Raw genomic sequence first — 25,205 nt, forward strand, 5'->3', positions numbered from 1 at the left:
TGAGTCCCTATTTTAGGATCCATGACGATTCATCTTTAAAGATGACACGTGTGTTAGAAACCTTACGCGCAGGCCACAAGGAAATTGACCTTGAGCTTCTCCACAAACTTTTAATGGGAGGAAAATCGTGGAGGCGAGAAAGGTGAACATGAAGTGGTTTGAATGGGACTATACCTTGTGAAAGTTCTTATGCAAGGCTTGGCTTCATAAATTCAAATATTCTTCAGTTGTTCTCTGAAAACTTTTTGGGTTTAGTGCTTTTTCTGCAATGCTCTTTGATGCCACTAGTCGGCGTCAAAAGCCCTGCTTATGAGCAAAATAGTCAAGGATGAAACAAAGTTATACATTTGGACTGATGGATGTCCATTATCTTAAAAAGTCAATGCCGAGTAGCTTGTTAATGATAACCGTGTCAACATCTGTGCTTTCCGGTTGTTTTGTAATTGGTTCTTGCTTTTTTTTTTTTTTTTTTTTTTGTGCTCCTCTAGTCACTGCTGCAGTCAAAATATTTATTTGATCCATTGTTTGCACAATAAATTAAATTCTGCTTAGGATCCAATAAAGTCATGGGCTGACACGCTTAGTTAATGAAAAGTCAAAAGAAGATGACATCACGTGTACTCATGAACTTAAGTGAGGGGGGCGGGGCGGGGCGAGGAGAGGGCGTGTCTTGCTTACCATGCAATCTTAACCTTCCAAGTTTTAAGTAAGTACCGTGCAACTGAAAAGTGTTCATTGTGCTTCAATTTGTCCACCTTTGATTTTACAGCTCGACTCAAGAGCCCATCATGACAATGTAAGAAAATCAAGTGGTTTTAAAATCTTAGGCAAATTTATAAAAAGTGAAAAAAAAAGAAAAGTCACCAGTAGGTAAAATTGTGCGCATACCAGCGTCTTCAGCTCCCATTTAACAAGTGCACAGCCATTCAAATTTACAAAGACACGCGCCTTCTTTGTCATCTTGAAAAAGGCCCTTTAACTTGATCGCCATCAATACGGCAATGTTGGCCTCTGTTTAAATTCAACGAATCAGTTCAACGACAATTTGCTTTGTGACATCCTCAGGAGTGCGTGGAGTGCCGATCCAGTCGACTTCATGCGAAGCATCTCTGTAAGAAGTGGCTCATGTGGGTATAGACGTGCTGGTAGGCAGAACCGGGAAGTCCGTGGTTCTTGTCCGTATACCACTAAAAGACAACACTTTTAGAATTTTCATTTGGATCCATATGGTGGTTCCTTTGCTCACCATGGCTTCAAAGTCCACCTGCTCGTTCACCAGAGCTTCAGAGATCTCAGCTGCCTGCTGGAAATGCACGTTGTCTAGAAAGTGTAAGCATATCAGGATATGTTAACGTGACGATTTTTATTTTGTTTAATCGATCGGGGGCGGGGCAGGGGGCTACTTGCTCATCCACCCATCCGTTTTTTCATAACTCACCATCAGCTGTTCCGTGAATGAGAAGATACTGTACTGAATGGAAGTTCTTGGCCCGTCCAGTAACTGTTGAGCTCTGCGCAGAGCGAGATTGGATTTGAAGACGTACTCTACGAAAAAGTGTTTGTGAAAACTTACAGCGTAGGCGACTGGATTGTCATTTGGCGTTGTCATGTACCGCTCGGTGTAGATGGTATCTGGAAAGAACCCAAAGTGGACCTTTGGTATTTGATCTCTTGTATCATCATATTTTCTTCTGGGTTGGCGGTCTTGCTATTTCACATTTTGTTTTGTTCGTACAATTAATATTTTGGTGTAGCCTTCATTTCTTTTGGGTGCAATTTAAATGTTGACCACTAGATGGCGGAATACTGGTTTGAAAGAAGATCAATCAAAAAAAATGTCGTGTGAATTTTGCAAATAAAGTAGAAAAATACCATAATATTCCCATTTGGAGACTGGAGCAACTGCCATTCCACATTTAAAGACTCCACTTCCAGAACCCAAGACCATGGAAGCCACATATCCACCATAAGACTAAACCAAAACAAAAAAGTCCCATGAGGCGCAAAGTGACTTCAACATGAGCTACTTGTTCTACTCACCCATCCCCATATAGCAATTCTATCTTTATCAATAAATCCCATTTTGATGAATTCCCTAAAACAGAAATATCCTTTAGACCTTCTCGTAGAAGGAGAAATAATTGTTGACCCTTCACCTCCTTACCTTGCCGCTGTTATCTGATCTTCCACCTCGTAGGTTCCGAGACGTTTATAGATTTCGTGCATTAGCTTGTCGCCTTGGTAACCGCTGCCTCTCCCATCAAAACTGGCCACGATGATCTTCTCTGTGCTGGCCAAGTATGTGGACCAGCTTACTCTGTAGGTAAAGTCTACTTTCTGGCTGCAGGGACCTGCATACCTGAAAGTTTGATGAGTGTTTTGATCTATGAGACAGTTTTTTTTTTTCAATTCCATCCGGTTTGTGGAGCTAGCGATGGGCTCTTACACGTCAATCAATAAGGGGTACTTCTCTGACTCATCGAAGCCCGGTGGCAAATACATCTTGTACCAGAGCTCTGTCACCAACGAGAAAAAAGTCAAAGATTTAATAACGCTAACAACCACGCACATTTTTCAATTTAGTGAACTCACTGTATCCGGCAACGGTGATAGTTTCTCGACGCACGGTGGGCATTTGGATATCAGAAATGAGTTGGCCAAATAGTTTGTTATCCTCCAAACGCATCAGCTCTAGTGATTCATTGAAAGACAATTAAATCAAAGTCATTGCTAGCTTAAGCTAACAACTCTCACCTTTGTCTTCTTTGCTATCCATAAGAGAACTGTAAGGTATGCCCGGACCTTGAATCAAACGTAAACAACTTCACGTCACGGGACATTCCAACATATATGACACAAAAAGATAAGAACTGACCACGGCAGGTCATGAGGAAGAATCTGGCATTGTGGCTGAAATAAGCAGAATTATACTGGCACTTTTCACCGCCCAAGTTGCAAGTTAGACACTTGACCTCGCCATCGGTCCATCTGCAACAAAGTCGTATTAAAAGGACGCAAGCGGAATTTCACAAAGGTCTTACCTATAAACATTCCTTCCTCCAGGTTTGCCTCCCTCTTGGTTACTTGAGTAGTATCTATGGAAATATGATGTGTGTTAAAGATATAAATATCCTTAATGGACGATATCAAAGATTTTGCATCAATCCATCCAAGTCATCATTTAAAGTCGCCTAGCCGTAATCGCAAGTTTTCGAAACAACTACGCTATCCAATTGGCTACCGCCGCCACTATTTTCTTTACCGTTTGTGTCCCCGGGCAAGCAGAGGCCTATCCCGGAAGACTTTGGGGTGAGAGGTAGGTTACACCCAGGACTGGTCGCCAGCCAACTGCGGGGCACATATAGACAACCCATTCACACTAACGGCCAATTTAGGGACTTCAATTGACCTAACGTGTGTCTTTTAGGGAAGTGGGAGGAAGCAGGAGGCAAATTCATTCACGTCAATCACCTTTCACCAAGATTAACAAACGCAAAGTAGGCCCTGCCCCCCCTTGAGGAATCCAAATAAACTTACACACTATCAGCAGTTACTTTCTGAATGCTAATGACTTCCCATTCTCCTGTAGTGATTGGCGTCACCTTGCCCTGCAAAAGATACGTTAGCATAACGTTGACCCCAAAATAAATAGATAACGGTCGTGCCTTTGTACACTTAACCAACCTCCACAATATGATGCAGGTGCTTGTAACCTTTGGGGTCACTCATCAATAAGTAATAACTCTTCTTATCATTGGAAAAAACTGGAGCTGCTGGGGAAAACTAGCCAGAAAAAAAAAATACGTTAGCATAGCTCATAACATCATGTTTCATAGCTACGCTAGGTAAATTATTTTATTTTTTACCCGTCCAATCCAACCAGTGATGCTTTTCACCTCTTGAATCTACCAAACAAAAACAAAAAAAAGACAGAGAAGATATTATATATATTTGTCAATTTTAAATTGTCAACCCAAATAAACGTATGAACGTCTCAGATTGTATATATAGTATAGGCTACACAACAAACTGATGAATAAGTCGTTTTCAAAACAAAGACGAATAAAAACTGTTCAAATATTTAAAAATAAAATATTGAAATCAAATATTTAAAAATAAAAATTCATTTTAAAAAGAACGGTTATAAAAATTACTAACAATATATCTATTTCTTTTAAAGTAAAAACAGTTAGACATTTTTCAAATTGACAATTTGTCTTTGCGGGCCACCTAAAATGATACGACGGGCCGTATCTGGCCCCCGGGCCTTGAACTTTGACACTTGTGATCTACATATTGTATAGTGAGACTGGCAAGTACACGACTAGCTTTGTACCGCAACGGGGACCCAAGTGAAGTTCTTGAGGTCATAAAGCTGAAGGATAAGGTGATTTTGGAGCCTTTTTAGCCATTGGACAGCAAGACGCTGGTCAGTCCCCCAAGTCACTGTGGCCAGGTAGTGCTCCCTATTTAACCAGAGACGACAACATTCAATCTTCTACCGACACATTCTTTAATAGCTATGAGGCTTCTCTTACTGTGAGCTGAATGTTTCTGGAACCGGGACCTCGGAGATAATTGTTGTATTGTCTGTGTCCACAACAAACAGTTTCACCTCTGGGTTTGGGGAACCTGCCTGAAGACAACAGTGCCAAAACACTTGACATCGGATTGAAGGTTCTTTGGATATGTGATGAGGGACCCACCTTGGGATATGGGATAGAAATAGTAGTGGGATACTGCTGGTCCCCGTACCAGGTGAACTCCGCAATGGGGACCAATGTATCATTGAACTCGGCGTAAGCCACATATTTCCCTCCTGGGGACCACCAAAGGCCCTGATTGGATGAGAACATCTCCTCTGGTAGGAGGAACAAATATGAAAGCCAATTGTTAGGAGACTCCGGTAAAGAATAACCGCACATTGAAATATCAAATATCCGTCAAGTGGCAAACGTAAAGATTAGGACTGCACGTCTCTCCAGTATAAAACGATTTATGTTGAATTTGGTTTTTAACTCTCCTCTAATAGGAGGGTACCAAACGTTATGTAATTTTCTAGTATTTTTTTTTTTTTACTTACCCTCATACACCCAATCTGGAATTCCATTTGAAATCTGATTTTCCTTGCCACTGTATGTCACTTGTTGGGGCGATGAATCCGGGCTGGTCTTTATATACACATTATTTTTCCACACAAAGGCCTAGAAATGAGAACAAGCGTACGACGGCTCAGTAATCCATTTCTTATCGAGAGTTGACATCAAGTGTTTGGAAAAGGCAGCTCTAAGTTTTGCTGATCCATTAAAGTTGACATTGATTCAATCACACTCACCAGTTTATTCCCTGCAGGTGCCCAAGCCAAATATTGGATTTCTTCAGGAAGTTTAGAAGGTTCTACAAACTTGCTGAGATGACATAGGACAGTATTCAAAGCAAGTAAAAAAAAAAACAACAATCCAGCACATAATCTTTCTGCATACTTACTTCAAAATCCGATCATAAAGTGAGTAGGAAGCTACGAATGAATGCCTCCACAGCTATCGGGGAAAGGAAATGTTCAGTTGTCGGTAAATTCACCGTCAAATGGAATACACACACAAAAAAAAAAAAAGAGTTAAAAGACCCACAAGGTGTCTTTGAGACATCTCCTTAACTCCATTTTGAAAATTAAGATTCTCCACATAACCTAATATTTAATGAGAGAAACATGCAGTGATTTTAACCCAAATATCAAAAGTTGAGTCTCACCATCGTGTAGTTACTCATAAATGCCACATATCTGCGATCAGCAGACACTTGATAGTCGGAAGCCTCTTTTTCTCTCTGTTTGCATAAGAAAAGATGATTTTACAAGTAAATGTTCTGATCCAATAAGAACTGCTGGTCAAACCGGTTAAAAAAAATTTTTCTGGTAACAATTCAATCTCCAGAGATCAAAACACTTACAAATATGTCTGCGCTCAAGAAGATGGAGGACTTTCCTGTGGTCACGTTATGAAGATAGACTGAGCCTTGTCGCTGCTGCAAATACTCATCATCTACAAAGGGAATGCAAAAATGCTGACATCTGATTGGCACTGAAATTCAAAATAGCGTGGAGTGATACCTACCAGAGATCCACCGGATGCTGGCTGATCTTGGTTTGAGGGAACTGTTGAACACATCCGCCAGTGAGAAAAACTTCTCTTCTATGTTTTCATTCTGCTTCTCTGATAAAGACAAGAAACTTGGATGTTGCATGCTCAGCACTCATCAAACTTGCTCTGATTTACTCAAGGAATCTACATTTCAAACCTTTTGACTTGTTTACAAGAGAGATGAAATAATTAACAAGTCTAATATATTCTTCATTCCATTGTCCCAAGGGACCAGGAAAGGTTCTTGAAATGTCCCGTCAAGATAATTTAACTCTACTTTACAGCCTGTTGTAATCTCTTCTCTAGGAGGCGCTAAAGAGTCTTTTGGAATTCTTCAAGTTATGGTCTACTAACTGTATGAAATAATTAGATGGTCGGCCTCATAATTTACGGGTTGGAGTCCCTTAGTTCAACGAAGCTAGCTTCCTTCCTTTCTCCCTCGTACCTGAAAAAGTACTTCAGAGGAACTTCTTTCTCTTTGAATCAACTCTGTAGCTTTTAACAATGGATTTTTGTTGATTGAGATTGTTTGCCTTTACAGAAAAGACATCCGATGAAGTAGTTGCATAGAAGTTATCCCATATTTATTCAATAGCCTTTTGACAATAAATCTTATTTGATCCCATGCTTTGCTGATATGGTGAGTAAAGATCTTCCGGTGGACATTCATAATGAGTCTTTTGATAACAACCATAAAAGAAGGGAGGGACAAGTAGCGGCTTGAGAAGGTTGGAAACAACTTACGACTGCTGATGGTACTTAAGTGTTAACTATTAACTTTAATTTGGGTTCTGTGATTAGCCTTGAAAGATAAATTCAATCATCTGAAAAATTGGGAGGGAAAGAAAATGGATAAAAATTGGGAAAATGACTTACCTTTTAAGTAAATCACAGTTGGTACTGTGATCAGAACAATGACAACAACCAGTCCAAGAATTCCGAGGACCACCTTGGCAATGGAGACCTGATTGGAAGGAGCAAAAATTTCATGTAAAACACCAACTTTAGTTACATGAACATGTGCTGTCAATTAACTGACCATAATTAAAAAAAAAAAAAAAAGAAGACTCAACAATATGGGTCCAAAAAAAAATTCACAACAGCACCCATGCAGCGTCAGAAAATTGTGCTCGCAGTTAGTTGTATGTCTATCCAACTTAGCTGTTAAATATTACCTTTGGTTTCAAGGGTAAGCCAATAAATGCGTTAACAGCAGAGCAAAGTTTGACAAGTTGAATCAACTTTGAAGAAACCGAAAGTTTTCTTTCATCAAAATCCTTTCAATCGAGATTTAATCACACCCCCTTCCTTTGTCGTCAAAGTGTTTTCATAGTATACTTGTGGTGTTTACTTTTTAATACTATCCAAACCTAAGGGAAATTAGATTTGTCTTTATCAGTTAACAAGTTCGTCAATGTTATTATTTTTTTTATTTCTCTCATCCTAAAATTACTTTCCCAAAAGGAAAATTCCGTTCTTTATTAATAATATATTGAAGTTTGTTTTCATTATTATTTGTTTGGATAAGAAGTTTGTAGAGGTCACTTCCTCTCACAAATAAAACAGCGACATCTAGTGGTGATATGGCAAACACCCTCTCTCTGCGTAACGTAGGCTCGGGGGAGGGAGGGGCGGGGCGAGAGAAGAGGGCTGCTCTTTTGACACGCACGCACGCACGAAGAACCCCGACCTGACCCGACCCAACACGACTCTCAGGAGTAAATTGACATTACGTGACAATAAGGTTGCCCCAGTGCCCACTGAACACATTTAAGATTATTTTTTTTTGTAATTCTTGAGCGCGCTCGTGCGCCCCCATGTGGATTGCGCCCAAATTTCCCATAGCAAAAACCGTCCCTGATCATAAGTATTGTATTTACTTTACAAAATGTATAATAAAAGCCATGTAGTTTTTAATGACATGAAACAAAAGTGAAAACCACATCATTCCACGGAGCAGTCTATTTCCGTCCTGCCGGAAGGTGTGAGACGATGATTAGGCTGCGTCCACAGTAAAAGCCTGTTGAAAGCTTCACAAATAGAGAAGCTCTACATTTATGGGGAATAAACACCATTTTCAACACTTGTTCCACTCAGAGCGGACATCCTCAGCAAACAAATCTTCCCTAATGCAGCATGCCTTGTTTGATGAGTACAACCTTTCCATTTACATGCCACTAAACCAAATTCTTTATAGGGGGCATTTTGAACACATTTACCCTCAGCCTTGGAGCTACTTTAATTTTTTTTTTCTATTCCTAAAACAATACTCGTGATTTTTTTATTTTTTATTTGACCTCAATCACTGAATTGTCTGCCATTTGGCTTTGTGCCTTTTCACTTGTCTTTATACACTTGTTGGCAGTCTATGACGTGTGCTTCTGTTACATTACCAAACTTAATAAGCACATCAACATGCACTAATAATTTAATTTAAAAAGAATGGCTGGAATATCCATCAATTCATTCAGCCAGCCATCAATTTTCAACACATCTTCAAGACAGAGTGTAAAAAAAAAAAAGGCGCATCCAACTTTAATCAATTTTAATAACAAGACGGTGAAAGGGCGACACCGCGTGGCAGCTTTGCGTTACTACCATACATATGTATGCATTTATTTGTTTTATTTTGCTCTCCATCTCCGATGTCTTTGCTGTAATTGTGTGTTTCTCATTTAGTTTATGCTATTCCCCCAGCGGGAAGAAGAAAATATTTCACTCCGTCTCAACTCTCCTCAGCGACTATAAATACGATCATTTGACTCTAATTTTTTCAAATAAATATATCTCTACATAACATTATTTTGTAACGTGGGTTTTACATGAGCCAGTTCGTCTGATTTGCAAATTTGTAATTTCTTGCAGCTAAAATGTCGAATGGTCGAGGAGGGTTGTAAATAGATGTATACCCAAAGCGCGGGGCGGGCCTGATTACGTCACATTTCGACTTGAATTTCCGCTCACGTCTGACTGGAATTTACCGAAAGTCTAAAGGGTGTCACTTGTGTTATTCACACTTTAACATTTTACAATTTTCAACCTTAAATCATCATCAAATGGCTTATCCCGGATACGGTGGGGTGAGTACGTTGGACGTGCTCACGTTTTTTTTTTTTTGAATAATCGACTTCCAGTTCTTGGTTGACACTGTCGTGTTTCCCCAAGTGTTTCACAGTTTTGAAACACAAATAAGTTCAATTCTCGTATATTACGTGTCACATTTGCAACAAAAAATAACGTTTGTGTCGGTTCCAAAATGACCGTAAGTAAACGACTTCCGGGGTTGGAAAATGTCAACCTCCATTTTTTTTTTGGTCAGTCCCGTTTGCTGTGTCATTTGCAAGCAAATGTTTGAGTATCATCTGCAACACATCTAGAAATTGTAAACCCTAACGACAATGTCGTTTGCTCGACGCGCACCGAGGAGTGCAAAAATAGGAATGCAGACATGACGGCGATAGCCCCCAACATGCCCACATTTGCCACTGGTTGCTAAGCGACCAAACAGAGAGTAGCCTGGTGTCTTTTCCGCTTGTTTGCACATCAAACTGTTCAATTTGACATCTTTACAACAAAAGCCATTGTTTGATTTATAATTTGAAGGTGGAGAAGGAGACAAACGCCAGCTAAAATTGTCATTGAGAAAACTTTCATTGAATTAACCAATTGTTTGATTTTTACAAATGACTATCGTGACTAATTAAAAGGAAGTCATAGTATTTTCCGACTCAATTAGTCATCGATGCGTTTTTGTTTATATACGTCATCAACTTCTGCCATTCAACCTGCTTGCAGCTGCCTGAGTTGTTACTAACTCGTACACGCAAACATTCCTCAGGGTGGAGCAGCTGCTGAAACCTGCTCGAACAGTTTGGTTCCCTTCACACTCGACTCTTTTTTTCCTCATTTATTAATGAGCTGCAGCACTATATAATATAGCCAAAAATAACCACAGACCTCGAGGGTGCTCTTTTTGTACTATTTTGTCGCTTGTTTATGTATCTGGTTCTTCCAACGTTCATAACACCCACCAGACTCAAGGAGGTTGACAGTTTCATGGGTCAGACCCTGACTAATATAATTTTGACCTCATTAGGCTCCACTCGCTGATGACATCATCTACAATTATTAACGCCACAGCTCGATTTCATTCACATATTGTTTGAATCCATTTAGAGTCGATGCGAATAATTTTTTTAAAAATGGTATTTGATTTAAAAATGTTCGAGACGCACTGGACTCTGGTGTTGTCGTCCAATAATTGGGTAAATTATCGTTGAGCTCGAGTGTTTCCTTTCTCAGTATGGCAGCCCGATGGCACCCCAAGGAATGCCCGGAGGACCGATGGGACGGCCGATGCCCAATCAGATGGGCGGACCAATGCTTGGCCCAATGGGAGGCGCGCAGCCCCACGGTGGCGGATACGCCCCTTACGGAGCAGGCTATCCGGGCCCGTATGGCGCTGCGTCCCCGGCAGCCAATGACCCAATGTGGGGTTATTTCACAGCCATCGCTGGCCAGGTATTGTAAAGTCTTTCAGCTTGGGGATAAAAAAAAAAAAAGTTTAACCAGCCTTTCGATGGCTTGTATACAGGATGGTGAGGTGGATGCGGTGGAGTTGCAAAGGTGTTTAACTCAATCCGGCTTCACCGGAACCTACAGCCGTGAGTCTTGATCATCAATCTCCGCAAACTTTTTTTGCTCGGTCGTATAAACGGTCTTTTTGTGCGTGTTGCAGCATTTAGCTTGGAGACGTGCAGAATCATGATCGCCATGCTGGACGTATCCTTTTTTTGCGTGACCGCCGCGCTTTTGACGCAAAGCGCTCTTTCCGTCATCGACTATTGTACCTTCACCACGCCGTCGCCAGAGAGACTTTACGGGCAAGATGGGCTTCAATGAGTTCAAGGAGCTTTTTGTGGCGCTCAACGGCTGGAAGCAAAACTTCACAATGTTTGACCGAGACCGGAGCGGTACTATTGAGCAACATGAGATGAACCAGGCCATCAGCGCCATGGGTGAGGAAAATGACGATTCTTCCGTATCCAACCCAAAGCAAACAAGACAAGAGTGGGAATGAGTTGAATCAGAAAATCGAGTTTGACGCATCAAACTGAATCAAATCATTCCACTTTGGAAATTATTGAGACATATTTATTTTTCGCTTTGGCATCATTTGGTGCCCAAAAAGCAATGTTGAACTAAAGGGCGGAGCTTCATTTAATCAGACCAGTCTAGCAGGCCCAAAAATATGTTTTGCTGCCATCTTGTGGCTTCAATAGGAAATAACATGTAACATTTACCTTCCCCATCCACCAAACCAGGATACCGAATCAGTCCTCAGGCCCTGAACGCCATCATCAAGCGCTACAATAAAGGCGGTCGCATCTACTTTGACGACTACGTGGCCTGCTGCGTCAAGCTCCGTACGCTCACAGGTAACCTCGCTCACAATTTCAGACGCGGCAAATCGAAACTTTCACATTCACGTCTGTTCTCACTGCAGATCATTTTAAGAGGCGAGATACCATGCAGCAAGGTTCTGTGCACTTTGGCTACGATGACGTAAGTCACGCTAAATCACCGGCCGGTTCCTAATTTTACGCTCATCCACTTGTGTCGTGTTTCCTTTTGACTGATATTATGATATGATGTGTGTTTAGCTCCTAAAACGTTTTGTCTTCTTTCTGGGCAGTTCATCCTGTGCACAATGGCCATTTAATTGCTGCTAGTGGGCGGAGCTATGAGTCCAAAATCCCTTGAGGAGCCAATCGGAGGGGGTCAGGGATTACCCTTTGACCAATCACTGTACAACAATGCCAATCATGGCCAGTCGGGTTGACAAGGTGAAAAAGCTTGCTATAACATTCAAAATGTATTTGCTTTAGAAATGGATGTTCACATGCTCATATAACTTGAAAAATGTATCAAACCAAAGGTATAGTTTGAATAGATTTTGTGACACCTGTGCCATTTAATACCAGCATATATGAAGTCACGGATAACTTCATATTTATATAATGTGTCTATACATTTTTGCATGTTTTTTTTTTTTCTAGACCCCAAAAAAACCCCACACACATTACTGATGAGATCATATTTTGTTACTAATAAAATTTTCTAAATGTTGTGTTTATTGACTTTGTACGATTGTGATTTTTTTTCCCCCCTAAGTGTTCTTACACTTTTGTTCAATTTCATTTAAAAACAAACAGCTGTGAAAAGTGTTGCATTATATCACATTCTCACAAAAACATTTCAAATGTGTCGTTTATACTATCCTGTACAACTTTTTTTAATTTTTAGAACGTGCATAGAGTCGCAAATTGAAGATGACTGATGACGAGATCTGGCAAATCTTCTTCACAAGTGTACCAGAAAAGTTCAGCTTACATTTCAACAGTTTGTCTTTTTTAAAGCCGCCATGGAAAACATACCAACCTCACAAATTGAAACGTGTCCAACAAAATGAGCTTTTCATTGTCCCCTGTGAGGAAAACAAATTGCACTTTGCAGCTGCAGTCAAAATTGATCAAATAAAGAACATGCGCCAGAAAATAAAAATTCTCTCTGGAAAAATAAAGAACATGCACATTGTACTTGAAATACATCTAGGTCGATTATCTTCAGTATATAAATGGACTTGAGAAATCCAAATTCCAACTAGGAAAGGATATTCTGTAAAGGAATGGAAGTTTTGTTCCTTTGCATATTCTTCGACCCTGAGTCCAACTAAAAAAGTCCTTGGTCATCTTGGGAAGTGCCGGTGGTCAGACACGGCTAGGTCCACCGCTGGTACTGAGCTGCTGGTGACATTGCTGGAAAGCTGGTACGGGCATCACTCAACAGAGGACACGTTCCCCACTGGAAGTCTCTGCTCCACTCCAGCTATGTTCACACCTGGATGAATCTCTGTGCCAGGACCCTGAAAAGCATCCCGAATGAAAAAGTCAGGGAAGGTTCGTTTCGAAATCAAAAAGTTTGTGTCGTCTACCGGAAGTTGAGTAGGACTCGTCCGGATGTCCGACTCTTGCCGCACCTTGCCGGTCAACCTCGATTTCTCCGGTCTGGACGGCGCTGTAGGCAGGCGGGAAGGAAGATGTTTGCCTCTGGAGAAGCTGGAGGACGGCTTGTATGTCGGTCGTCATCTGGGACTCCAGCCTGTGGTCAAAAGAGCACAAGGCGTGAAGTTGCGTGGTCGTAGATGATATCCCACCGGGGTCTACTGGACTTTTGTGCACCTGTTGAGGTGCTGTTGCAGCCTGTCCAGCCGCTGCTCCACTTCCACGTAGCTGAAGTCGGTATCGTTGTCGTCCTCTTCAACTGGCGTCTCCTGACCCCGGAGTGTCCACTGGTCTTCGAGGTGCTCTGTTGGGAAGAGTCACGGTCACCATGGTAACAGTCAGTGTTATACGTGAACGTGTTCAATGGACCAACCAGAAGTGTCGAGCCCAGAGGCAGAGCTATGCTGGTCCGGGACTGGTGGATTCCCCAGTGCGCTGGAAGTCCAAGGTTTGGGTTTCTCTTCCTCCTCCTCCTCCTCGTGCTCTCCAGCCATGGCGGAATCTCGCCGCTCCTTGGCTGTGGTGGTTTGCTCTGGAGTGGAGTTGCAGAATGTTGGTGCAGGAAGACCTACAACAAATCGGAAGTATCAATGATTTGTCAAATTTGTGAAACGGCGATGGAAAGAGATGAATTGAGAGTTTTAAGGTCAGGACAATTTGTTTGTTTTAAATGGACGTGTTGATTTGAGCGTTGATCAAATTGAATAAAGAAAAATGAACATACCAATGGAAGACTTCCTAGCGCATGACATTCTCCTCCAACTCGTTTGAGGGTCCACGCTGGAATCGGTGTCTTGGGGTCTCTGTGGAGATAAATGGAATACTCATAAGGAAATGGAAGTATGCTGAATGAATCTACAAAGCTTTTACAGATCATTTGGATGACCCAGTTTCATGTCGAATAATACAGGTAGGGTTTCAAATTAGGGTTAGTGTTTGAAATTAGAATTAGGGTTTCAAACTAGGTTTTCATATTAGGGTTGAGTTCAATGACGTTTGCACAAGTACAAGTTTAAAAAAAAAAAAACAGTCCATAAAGATTTAATGCAAATCCTTGAAGTGAATTGAACTCAACTTTTGTTGCAAATGGAATCCATACCTTGGCATTCTCATTACAGAGGTCAAAGGTCATCTCTAGGTTCGTCATGAAATGGTCAGCAAATTCTGGATACATGTCCAGAACTTCCAAGAGCTCCCCCCGCTGGATGGTGTGTAGGTCGCAATAGCTCAGCACCCGAACATCAGCGCACGATTTTCCCGGCTTGGCCGACGGGTAGATCATTTCTCCGAATATATCGTTCTTGCCTGCAAGGCGACACATTCGTGTCAACATGTCGCTAAGCCTTAAAATCGTTCGACTCACCCAAGATGGCTACCACGACATCTTCTTTGAGGATCTCGATGGAGCCACGCGTGACAAAATATAAAAGGCTGAGCACGTCTCCGCAATGAACCAGCGTGTCTCCGGGGGGTGCGTGCGTGGTTTTGAACCTCATGGCCAACGCCCGCAGGCAACCTTTAGTGGCACCGCCGAACGCCTTGCAGCCTTGCAGGAGATTCTTGTTGAGGTGAAGGCAGATATCTGCCTGGAGGCACTCCGGGAAACCCTTCAGGACCTACAAGCAGACGTATTTGTGGTGAGAGCCAGTAATTGAAAAAAAAAAAAAAAATTGCCATCATTTTTGCATGATACAGTGTCCAAGTGGTTAGCTGATCAGCCTCGTAGTTCTGAGTTTGTGAGTTCAAATCCGGGCCTCAGCCTTTGTAGAATTTGTGTATTCATTTGGGTTTCCTCTGTTTTATAGTTACCACAAGAAAAGCAATAACAATATATTTTTTTTTATCAATTAATCCTGTTTGTTTAACGTATGAACAAAATTGTACCTTGCTTAATGAAAGAATTTTCATCATTACTTTAATTTTCCATATTTACTCGAGTATGTATGAATATTTTTACACATCGACTGAAGCATTCTGTAAGCATCTAAAAATGGTCAAACTTTGTGCTAGCGCCAGACACGGCGACTGAAGATTTTTTTAAAAACCTAATCCGTCTTTTTCCAATGATGCCTAAATAATTGACAACTCAAACAAGACTGATAATAATATGCTTTTTTTTTTTTTACAGTAAAGCGAAAAACTACACTTTGTGATTTTATGATTAGGATTAATAGCGCCATTAAACAGACTCTCACTTGCATCATGCTTTTGAAAACATCTCCTCATTTTACCTATTGAAGATGCAGCATCAGGAGCAACATAGTCACAATGGTCGAGGGGATCGAACCCACAACTTTCAAGTCGGGAGACGACCACCCTACCACCTGAGCCACACCGCCGCGAGTAACAATCAACAAATCGTACACATGTACCTCCTGCTCTTACCAGAGTGGTCCAATCATTCCATTTGGCATGAAGCAGACATGGAAAAAGACAAACTTAAATAAGTACTGGGATGAATAGAAGCAGAGATTACCGTATTTTCCGGACTATTAGGTGCACCGGACTATCAGGCGCACCTTCAATGAATGGCCCATTTTGAATCCAAATCAAATCATTCTCCATTTTATCTTTTTGATTTCAACTTCACATGCAACAAATGACTTTATAATCACCAAATAATGATCCATAGTCTTTTTGATTCATGATTCATAGTCTTCAGAGGGCCACTTATGATTGATTTTATGACACAATGCTTCGGGACAGTTTAAATTTAGGAATTTGGTCCATATATAAGGCGCACCGTCGGCTATTGAGAAAATATTTGGTTTTTAGGTGCGCCTTATAGTCCGGAAAATACGGTATGTAAGAAAGAAATATTGTAACGTTCCCTGATAATCGCTCTCATACCATATTCATGTCGATGCCGTTGGTGTACGTCCATGCGTGTTGAAAATATTCCTCCAGCCGCTGCCTAAGCGGGTTTGGAATCTGGTGAAATCGGATGAATTCTTTGACGCGTAGCATCTGGAGGTGGTAACGGGCCGTACTGGAATACACCCTTTGGATGATAGCCGATACGTTCCCAAAGATGCTGGCGTACATTAGTGCTGGAAAAAAATGATGACGGTTTGAATGGCCAACATTTTTGGGTCATTCCATGGGTGTCAAACTCAAGGCCCGGGGGCCAGATGTGGCCCGCGAAGACCGATTTTTTAGTGTCATTACTAAGATTACAAATTGTCTTCACTTTTGAAAAATAAAGATATTGCTTGCGATTTTTATGACCATTCATTTTTGTAAAAATATTTGAACAGTTTTTACTAGTCTTAGATTTGAATACAATCATAATGGCCCTCCGAGGGAAATTATGACGATGGCAAAAATGAGTTTGACACCCCTGGGGTAATCGGTATTTGATCCATTATTGGACCAACACAATTCCTGGTTGATGTATTCAAATTCTTCTCTAAGTGGATGCTAAGCTTAGAACAGAAAAATTAAGGCCTAGAAGTTTTTTTTTTTTCTACAAGTGTGAATTAATGAGAAGCTTTCTAGGTCAGAGGCCCGTGGGCCAATTTTGGCCCAGCATCTATTCTGTCTGGCCCGCAATATGACGTTAATATGATGTATTAAAAAAAAACAAAATAAAACATATTTTTTTCAAACTAGGGTTAGGGTTTCCGATTAGGGTTTCTGACTAGGGTTTCCAACGGGTTTTGGGATCACTAATTAGGGTTTCAAACTAGGGTTAGGGTTTCCGACTAGGGTTTTAAACCAAAGTTAGGGTTTCAAACTAGGTTTTAAAACTAGGGTTAGGGTTTCTGACTAGGGTTTTACACTGGGGTTAGGGTTTCCGACTAGGGTTTTACACCAAGGTTAGGGTTTCAAACTACGTTTTAAAACTAGGGTTAGGGTTTTCAACGAGGGTTTCAAACTACTTTTAGGGTTTCTAAGATTGGGGTTTCTAACCAGCCCAGTGGTCGGCAAATAGTTGTTTTGTTTTTTCAACCTCATATTTTTTTAAGGAAAAAAAGGGCATACATTTCTAAGATTGGGGTTTCTAACCAGCCCAGTGGTCGGCAAATAGTTGTTTTGTTTTTTCAACCTCATATTTTTTTAAGGAAAAAAAGGGCATACATTTGAAAAGAAATTGTCGACCCCTGTTCTAGGTTGTCACTCACATCCGATTAGCATGACGCAAATAGAAAAGATCTTCTCTGAGTTGGTGTTGGGCGAGACGTTGCCAAAGCCCACGCTGGTCAAACTGCTGAAGGTGAAGTAAAGTGCAGTGACGTACTTATCTTTGATGGACGGTCCTGAACCTGGGTCACTGTAGTTATATTTTTTGCCTGGGATGAAAAAAAAACAATCACAGTGGTATGAAGTGTCAAAGGTCACCAGTTTGATGAAGTATAACGAAGGAGATGATCACCTATAGATAAACCCAGGTTATCCAGCCAGCCAATTTTGTGCTCCAAATACGGCTTCTCCACATTGCCGATGGCATACCAGATGCAGGCTAGCCAATGAGCGATTAGGGCAAAGATACACATGAGCAGCATGAGCACGGCAGCGCCGTACTCGGAGTAGCGGTCCAGTTTACGTGCGACGCGTACCAAACGCAGGAGGCGGGCCGTCTTCAGCAGACCAATCAGGGTGGTGGTCTGCAAAGTAAGGCGAACACGGCGTCAACTACTCGGAACAATTTCAAACTACAGTCAACAGACTCAACACAAACTCACCTTGTTGTTTTTTTGGGTAGAAAATATCCTCAGCCCTATATAAATTATTGTTTTGTTTATTATTTAAAAAAAAAAATCTATATTAATCCAATGGAAGGTGTTGGTAAGGAGACTCAAGTGGTTGTCATAAATAGTTGTACTCTACAGAGATGATAGCGAGAGTGTCTCGTTGTGGACTAGCCACTTCTAAAGGTCTGTACTGGGACCTGAACCTTATGGAAAGAATTTTATTCCAGGAATGTAAAGAATGTTTGGTTGGATTGTCTTTCTTTGATTAGCAAAACCTAATGCTTAGCCTGCTAGCTAACACCAGCTCTAGTTTAGACAGTGCTAATGTTAGCTAGCCATAAAGTATAATTAAGGCCCAGGCCTTGCTTAACAAATAGCATTTTTATTTGAAAGATTAGCGCACTGTTTTCATCCCCACGAGTTTAGTTTGAATGAATGTTTAGCGGAGAAGTCTAAAGAACGTTATCCATCTTACCGTCAAAATCATTCGAAGCGCCATTAATGTTCAGTCTCTCAATTATCGCAGAAACAATTTCTATTTCTATTTTCAAACTAAGATGGTAAAGGAGAAGGTTAACATCATTTAAGCCAATAACCCTGTTTTGTGCTTTGGCCAAATGACATCTCACCTCATCAGATCCCGATCCAAAGATGAGTAGGTCGAAGGGAATGGCGGCCACTATGTCTATAAGGAACCAGCCTTTAAAGTAATGGATGGCTATCTTGCCTGGGTGGCTGACCACCTCCTCGTTGCTGTTGACATAGGTGGTACGGAAATTGATGAGGATGTCCACGATGAACATGATGTCCACTATCAAGTCCACCACATTGAGCGGCGAGCAGGAGTAACCGCACTCCCGTCTACTCTGCTCCTCGACGTCGTTGAGGAGGAAGGCGGCCGAGTAAGGTGTGAAAATGGCCGTGTAGATGACTAAAAGCAGGATGAGCCAATCCCACACTGCCTTGAAGGGGCTGTAGTGAAGGATGGTGCACTTATCCATGCGCTGGCTCTGGAGTTTGTACTCGGGCAGTACGTCGGCACCCAGCGATAGAACCTGGAGACGGTGACATGAGATTGAGGTTGCTCATGATTTTGTTTTTTTTCCATTCTTAACTATATGACCTTACCTGCGTGACCTTATCGGTGACATTGTGCGTTCGGTCTTTGACCTTGGGCGCAATCACGGTTTTGTCAGAACACGGTGGAGATGGGCATTTCTTCTCAACGTTGGTCTCTGAGAAGTTAAGCGTGATGAGAGGAATCTTATTGATTGTGCTGTACTTGTTGAGATTGGAATCGGAGGTGGAGCAGAGCAGACTTGATTTGATCTGGATGAGAGGCCCTGAAGATGTAAAGCCAACGGTGCACATCAGAAGACAAATTGTGAGGACAATGAAAGTGGGAGTGACGAGACACATCTCAGCCGAGACCATACAATATTTATGTAGAGAAACATCCATCGTGTTAGCTTGTTGAGAAATCAAGCAATGTTTGGGATTATCTCGAACGGTACCTTGACGACTACCTTTTTTTTTTATAAGTCAAGGTACCACTTGAATATTGTCTCCACGATATTCATTTCTATTTCACAGTGACATGAGTGACCAAAGGTGAACTCTGGCTGACACAGAACCGACCCACTCCCAGCTTCTGCCGCTGCCATGGCCGTACAATATCCTGATTGATGGTATAGGACAGTGCAAGAGACAGTTGAGGATGAACTATGCTTGCGCAGCTTGTGGCCAGTCAGCAAAGGAAAAATGGCTAAAACCATACCACCAGTCATCCACCCGCAGGGTACTCAAGGTGAAGGGTGGGTGGGGGTGGATGGAAGCCCGGGACTGACCAATTGGGGTCCGATAAAGTACGATACATTTCTGATTAATTTTTAACCTATGAGTAATAACCCAACAATCAGACCAAAATTTCATGTATTCATGCTCATTTCAATAATTTGTCATTCAGCACAACTCACGCGGTAAGCTCGCATTTGAGCTAATGAAGATGCAGGAAGCTTGTTAGCTTTGATATTTTGTCCTTTGTCAGATGGCAGCAATTAATAACAGAGAAGGTGGAGGGGACATGGAGAGGAGAATCGACAAAGGAGCTTGGTGCTCTTCAATGTATGCAAATTGGATCTGATACCAACCGGCCATTTTGTAATACTTGAATATTATTTAGTCTGACAGGCACGAGATGAGTGTGCACCTCAAAAGCATCCTTTTATCAAGCCACAATTGGCTTACCTTCACTGTCGTGGCGATCCCTGAAGGCCACCCTGGAGTTGGATCTAAAACCGTCCACGTCATAGAGGGAAGAGGCTTTCCGAATGCTGCATACGCTCTCCCTGGATGCGGTCGGAGTGAGGCCCGGGATGGATGGCGTGGCGATAATTGTCTCCTCCTGACATTTGGCATCTGGATATAATCGGTCCCAGGGACCTTTGGGCGAGGAGTGATCCAACGGGCCAGAAACGGGTGTGGAGGAAAAACTCGGGACGATGAGAGTGTCGTTGGGGTTTGAACGACTCCAGCTCTCCTGGATGTTTGCCAGTTGGTCGTTACACATTGTTATGGAGTCGTCACTGTGGCAAGGAGATTCCACCATCACATCATCGGGGTCTTCCTGAGGCAGGGACTGCTTGCTGATACCCACAAGTGGTAAAACTGGCAAACGGAAATGGAAGAAGCTTCTTTTTCCTGAACGAGGAGTAGATCACAGTTACACGTGGTTACAGTAAGAGTATTTGAGGGTGGGACCGTGAGGGCACTGCCCCACCCCCCTAACCAAGTGCTAGCCCAAATAATGAACTTTTACGTATTTTCCAATTTTTATAGGATTTTTTTTTTTTTTGTATTTCCACCCTTGTCTCATAATTAATCTTTATCAGCATTTTTTGAAGATTGTATGAAATAAAAAATAAAAATGCATTCCACGTTAATTATGCTTGATTAGCTTACATTGTTTACATTGCATTTTCACTTACGTCGGTCAGCTTTGGAAGGGTTTAGCTTCTCCACCGAGTCACTGCTGCCCTCGTCCAGAATGTAATCAAAATTAAGTATGAACATCATGACCACACCGTCTTCATTCTTCACTGGAATGATATGTGTGGCACAGAGAAACTTTGAACCTGACCAAAAAGAGATTGAGTCATGGTTAGTTCATTTCTAGATCCATCAATTACATTTATATCATGTGACAAAACTGAAATGAAGAAATGAAACTTTTGTGATTGGACCATCAAATTTTATGACCTTATTAAATGTGACTTATCGAGTAGCTTATCAATAGACTTTTCATGTGTACTTCTGTGTGCTGTATATTCAGGTTTAAAAGGATTTTTAGTTTTTTGGCCCAATGTGACCTCTATAAAAATGGATCGTACCCAAATGCGGCTTCCCAGCGAGAACACCTGCTCTATTTAGAAATACTTTCCTCAGGATTTTCTTTTCATTTCTTATTTCTTAAACCTGCTTCAGAAGGAGGCTCGTTTCTAATGCCAATTGGATTTTCCATGGAATTTTTCCATGTATGACTCATGAATTGTCAGGAAGTTCTGCAATGCATATTCAGTTGTAAAGCGGACATTTATAGAAGATCCTTGCAGTCGAATCAGGCTGCAAGTCTGCAGTCGAGTTATTTATAGCACATGCTGCCTCAACTCATACAGCAGCTTTTTTTCGACAGGAACTTAATATTCTGTCCACATATTCATTAGAGTGAAGAATTGATATGGCCTATCTATCTTGTCATCCATTTATCCATCCATCCATCCATCCATCCATCCATCCATCTCCTTTTTTAACCACAATTCTAGAAAGCATGTTATCCAAACAAAATTTATTTTTGTGCAGCAAGATAATCAATCAAATTCTCCAGCTGACTTGAAGCAGTAAAGTGTAGGTTTTATGTATTGGTGAGCCTTGATTCTGCTGGACTAAGCTGTATTCTGCCCATAATCGTACATCACTGTCACCACAAAAGGAAAAAGACATTAATAAGTCATGATAAATCTGCTGATATGATGAGGAGGAGGAAGCAAGATGATCACTCTTACCAGGGAAAGTCACTGAATTTCCTCCTCGTTTCTCCTAGTTTGCCCAATTGCACACATTCGGCACACAAATAAAACGTGTCTTCTGAGTTTTGGTTTTATTGGTAGCTCTATTGACGACTTACTAATATTGTAAACTGAAATTATGTAGACGATTAAATGCACTAATGATGACACTACAGAGATGCACAAATTAATGAGTGCCTCCTTTTTGGCGATCAAACAGACAAAAACCCAGAAATACAGCTTGTACTCATAAATATGCAGATGCAATTAAATGTCTGTAAAACTCCCCAAACAAGAAAAAAAACACACGATACTAATTACCGTATTTTCCGGACTATAAGGCGCACCTAAAAAACAAATATTTTATCAAAAGCCGACAGTGCGCCTTATAGTACAGTAGTACAGTACGCCTTATAGTCCGAAAAATACGGTACATTTTGAATGTACTACAGTGGCTATAATACATTTCAGATGATAAATTATTGAGGAAATGAGGACTTTAGAGCAAGTCATTCAGTTTCATTTCATTTCATTTCCACTCTCAATAATTAAGTCACTGTAGCTCAGTGTTCATTTAAAACAGTCAGCTAGCTAGCTAGCTAGCAATGCATACACCCTGAAAAGCATCGCGAGCAAGCTAGGTGGCTATGAGCTAACGATGAGCTCAACTGAGCCAGCTAGCCTCGCGATGACTCAAGGGATGTACTATTAGCGCCACCAGACACATTAAGCGAACCTATTTTCGTGGATCAAACATCGAAGCAATTACAGCAGGGCGGATCTTAAAGCGCTCTGATTGATGGGGGGAAAACATTGCAATGCTCCATTACTTTAGGCCAAGAAATCAATCACTTTGACCTGAAAGGGTCAGGATTCTGTACGCTCATTTTAGATTTAATCACCTACGTGCGCTGCCATCATTTCATGTTCACGCGGTTGTCAACTTCAAAGTTCGTAGCAGTGTATACATGTGTTTTGTTCATGTCACGTTGCTAGCGCGTGCGATAATACAGCAAAGAGCTAATCCTTCCTGATACAAGGACTTATATGTAGCACATGCTTGACATTCCTTAGATATACAGCAGCTATGAAGTGTTTCCAGTGGGCAGAACACAAGCAATGCTTAGAACCATAAGACAAAAAAACTTGTCTTCTGATAGGCTGTGACAGAAGTGTCGGGCTATAGTAATTTTCTGATCGTTATTAAATATTTATCATTCTGATCCAAAGACAAACTGCAATTTTTATCGGATGATTACATTTTGGAGTAAACAATTGGACTGTGAAAAAAATCTTTTGACCTCCGCTTCGTTAAAAATATCACTTTGACAACAGCAGCAACAAGTCTAAAGCGACAACGTGGCTGTTTTATGCTTGCCGTGTCAACGTACTCAAAGATTTTTCCCACAATGTCACTTCCTTTATGTCTAAACGTTTTCATTCTATACTTGGAAAATTCTGAAATAAGTCCTGTCAAAATTAACTGGAGTCTAAATGTCCCCAGGAATAGAAACAACGAGCAAAAGAGGCTGATGGGAGGCAATAAATGAAATTAATCGAATTTCCTCTCAAAGATTCCATTAGGAGCCATCAACTCAAAAAGGACGTCATCATAGAATGTTATCTGAATAAATGATGCTACAAAGAACATGTAGACAAACAAAAGTCAGTCAAGGTCACTCACCGTCTTTACGTTGGTACATGATCTCCACCTTGCGTTCCTCCGATCCCAGGAGGGCCTGAGCGACTTGAGTGATGGCATAGCGGCTTGTGGACTGACCGTGCAGGAAGTCGCATATGCACGACTTCTGCATGACATCCGGCCTGGAGAAACCGGTCAGCTCGCAGAATCCATCGTTGCAGTAGATGATGGCGCAGTTTTGCACACAAGCATTGGCGATGATGAATTTCTTATCTGTCAACAATTCAAAACAAAAGTTAATTTGTAGTTAGACATGTGGCCAAAATGTCAGTTAAGGGTTTATTTAATTCGCCCAACTAAGTTTCATAAAACTTTCAGACACCACATACTTAGAGCTTGGTTCTTTTTTTGTATTTGTTTTGTTCATATTTGCCCAATGACCTCTACAAAAATTTGTTCTAGTGGTAGAAGTAACAAAACACTGAAACTCATTTATAGACTCATTAAATGGAGAGCAGTATTCCAAGATTTAATTTCTAATAACTTTGGTGATTGTATTTGTTTATAGTTTATGGTCCAAAAAAGATTGACATGCAGTCAACGCCCGATTGGAACTCATTTGGAAAATACATGTTCGAGGAAAATGATGATGACATTAACATGAACCCAAATTATGATTAATATTTCCCAATAAATACCACCAAATTAAAGCAGAAATTGTCCCAATAATATTGAGCAATAAATAAAGAGACAAATAAATAAATAGATAAATAAGTAAATGTATAAATAAATAAATAAATAAATAAATAAATAAATGTCCAAGCTTATTAATAACGAATGAATGTTCTAAGTGTTCACGTAGATAAAACTGAAGTGAAATTCAAAGATAAAATTCTTGCACCTGTACTCAAAAGGACAATAAATCCCAAAAATCAAATCATTTCAAGAGGAATGAGACTCGTGCTTTACGTTCTGATGAAATTTACGGGCGCAGCATGCATCGCAGCGCGGGCAGAACACACGCTTCATGCACTGTACTCACTTTGTCCTTCGAATTTACGAATTATTACTCCGAGAAATGTATTATGTGGCGCTACGTGGCCCCTGCGGACCGGCATTATTTCCTTCTTCACCCCAATAAAAAAAAAAGGAAAAAAATCCGATCCTTTTATCACCAGCCAGTCATGATGGTCAGAAAATTTCCCTCATGACGCACGCTTGAAGGGCTTGACTGATCGCGTCCATGCGGCAGCCAAGCATCAGACAAAACCAATCGCTTCTCATTTCCGAGATGTTCGTGTGTTCATGCAGTCACGGGCGCGGTGCATTGTTTGCGTAAACGTGTGACAGGGAGGGAGGCGGGGGGGGGCCATCGGTCCTTTGTGGGATAACAAGTGCTGACCGACCAAGGTAGGCGTGTCTTCTTCCAAGCTATCGCATAGAAATAAAGGCATTCTTTTTTTCACAGTTGAAAATAATTACCAAACACTGAAAATGTTAATTTTCCATACACATAGTCTGTTTTAATGGAACAAGAGTAATAAACTCCATTAAATATGTTCACAAAATTCCCCGACGCTCATAAACAGATGAACAATCTT

The 25,205-nt window shown here is 41.1% G+C and overlaps 3 protein-coding genes across 5 annotated transcripts; 1 reads left to right on the forward strand and 2 right to left on the reverse strand.

Annotated features, from left to right (window-relative positions):
* Positions 1-37: 37 nt before the first annotated feature.
* Positions 38-8,461, reverse strand: LOC147062883 (dipeptidyl peptidase 4-like). The gene is made up of 27 exons (XM_085921460.1): positions 8,438-8,461; positions 7,316-7,381; positions 7,017-7,104; positions 6,114-6,212; positions 5,950-6,041; positions 5,752-5,826; positions 5,488-5,540; positions 5,336-5,408; positions 5,084-5,204; positions 4,707-4,861; positions 4,539-4,636; positions 4,337-4,466; positions 3,867-3,905; positions 3,685-3,783; positions 3,538-3,608; positions 3,042-3,095; positions 2,876-2,988; positions 2,755-2,802; positions 2,593-2,691; positions 2,447-2,516; positions 2,165-2,359; positions 2,041-2,095; positions 1,873-1,972; positions 1,574-1,632; positions 1,439-1,511; positions 1,247-1,320; positions 38-1,187 (listed from the first exon to the last, which is right to left on the reverse strand). The coding sequence occupies exons 1-27, from the start codon at positions 8,459-8,461 to the stop codon at positions 1,095-1,097; spliced, it is 2,316 nt and encodes a 771-aa protein (XP_085777586.1). The 3' UTR covers positions 38-1,094.
* Positions 8,462-9,050: 589 nt separating this feature from the next.
* gca (grancalcin) lies at positions 9,051-12,280 on the forward strand. Its single transcript, XM_085914698.1, has 8 exons — positions 9,051-9,220; positions 10,443-10,661; positions 10,735-10,804; positions 10,879-10,922; positions 11,011-11,158; positions 11,465-11,578; positions 11,647-11,705; positions 11,836-12,280. The coding sequence occupies exons 1-8, from the start codon at positions 9,197-9,199 to the stop codon at positions 11,860-11,862; spliced, it is 705 nt and encodes a 234-aa protein (XP_085770824.1). The 5' UTR covers positions 9,051-9,196; the 3' UTR covers positions 11,863-12,280.
* LOC147062885 (voltage-gated inwardly rectifying potassium channel KCNH7-like) lies at positions 12,171-24,879 on the reverse strand. Of its 3 annotated transcripts, none has more exons than XM_085914673.1 (16): positions 24,647-24,879; positions 23,647-23,877; positions 20,886-21,032; positions 20,146-20,598; positions 19,027-19,241; positions 18,528-18,953; positions 17,580-17,811; positions 17,329-17,496; positions 16,055-16,254; positions 14,568-14,811; positions 14,304-14,509; positions 13,929-14,007; positions 13,578-13,772; positions 13,382-13,508; positions 13,135-13,301; positions 12,171-13,065 (listed from the first exon to the last, which is right to left on the reverse strand). In XM_085914673.1, exons 1-16 carry the CDS (start codon positions 24,720-24,722, stop codon positions 12,983-12,985), a joined length of 3,249 nt encoding a protein of 1,082 aa, XP_085770799.1. In that variant the 5' UTR covers positions 24,723-24,879; the 3' UTR covers positions 12,171-12,982. The 3 variants fall into 3 exon arrangements, with proteins under 3 accessions (XP_085770799.1, XP_085770809.1, XP_085770790.1); XM_085914683.1 differs by having other exon boundaries at positions 13,578-13,736; positions 14,568-14,820; XM_085914664.1 differs by having other exon boundaries at positions 14,568-14,820.
* Between the last annotated feature and the right edge of the window lie 326 nt (positions 24,880-25,205).

This window comes from Syngnathus leptorhynchus, chromosome 1, assembly GCF_054491065.1.
Source record: "Syngnathus leptorhynchus isolate UIUO chromosome 1, UIUO_Slep, whole genome shotgun sequence".
In the NCBI taxonomy this organism is placed as follows: Eukaryota; Metazoa; Chordata; class Actinopteri; order Syngnathiformes; family Syngnathidae; genus Syngnathus; species Syngnathus leptorhynchus.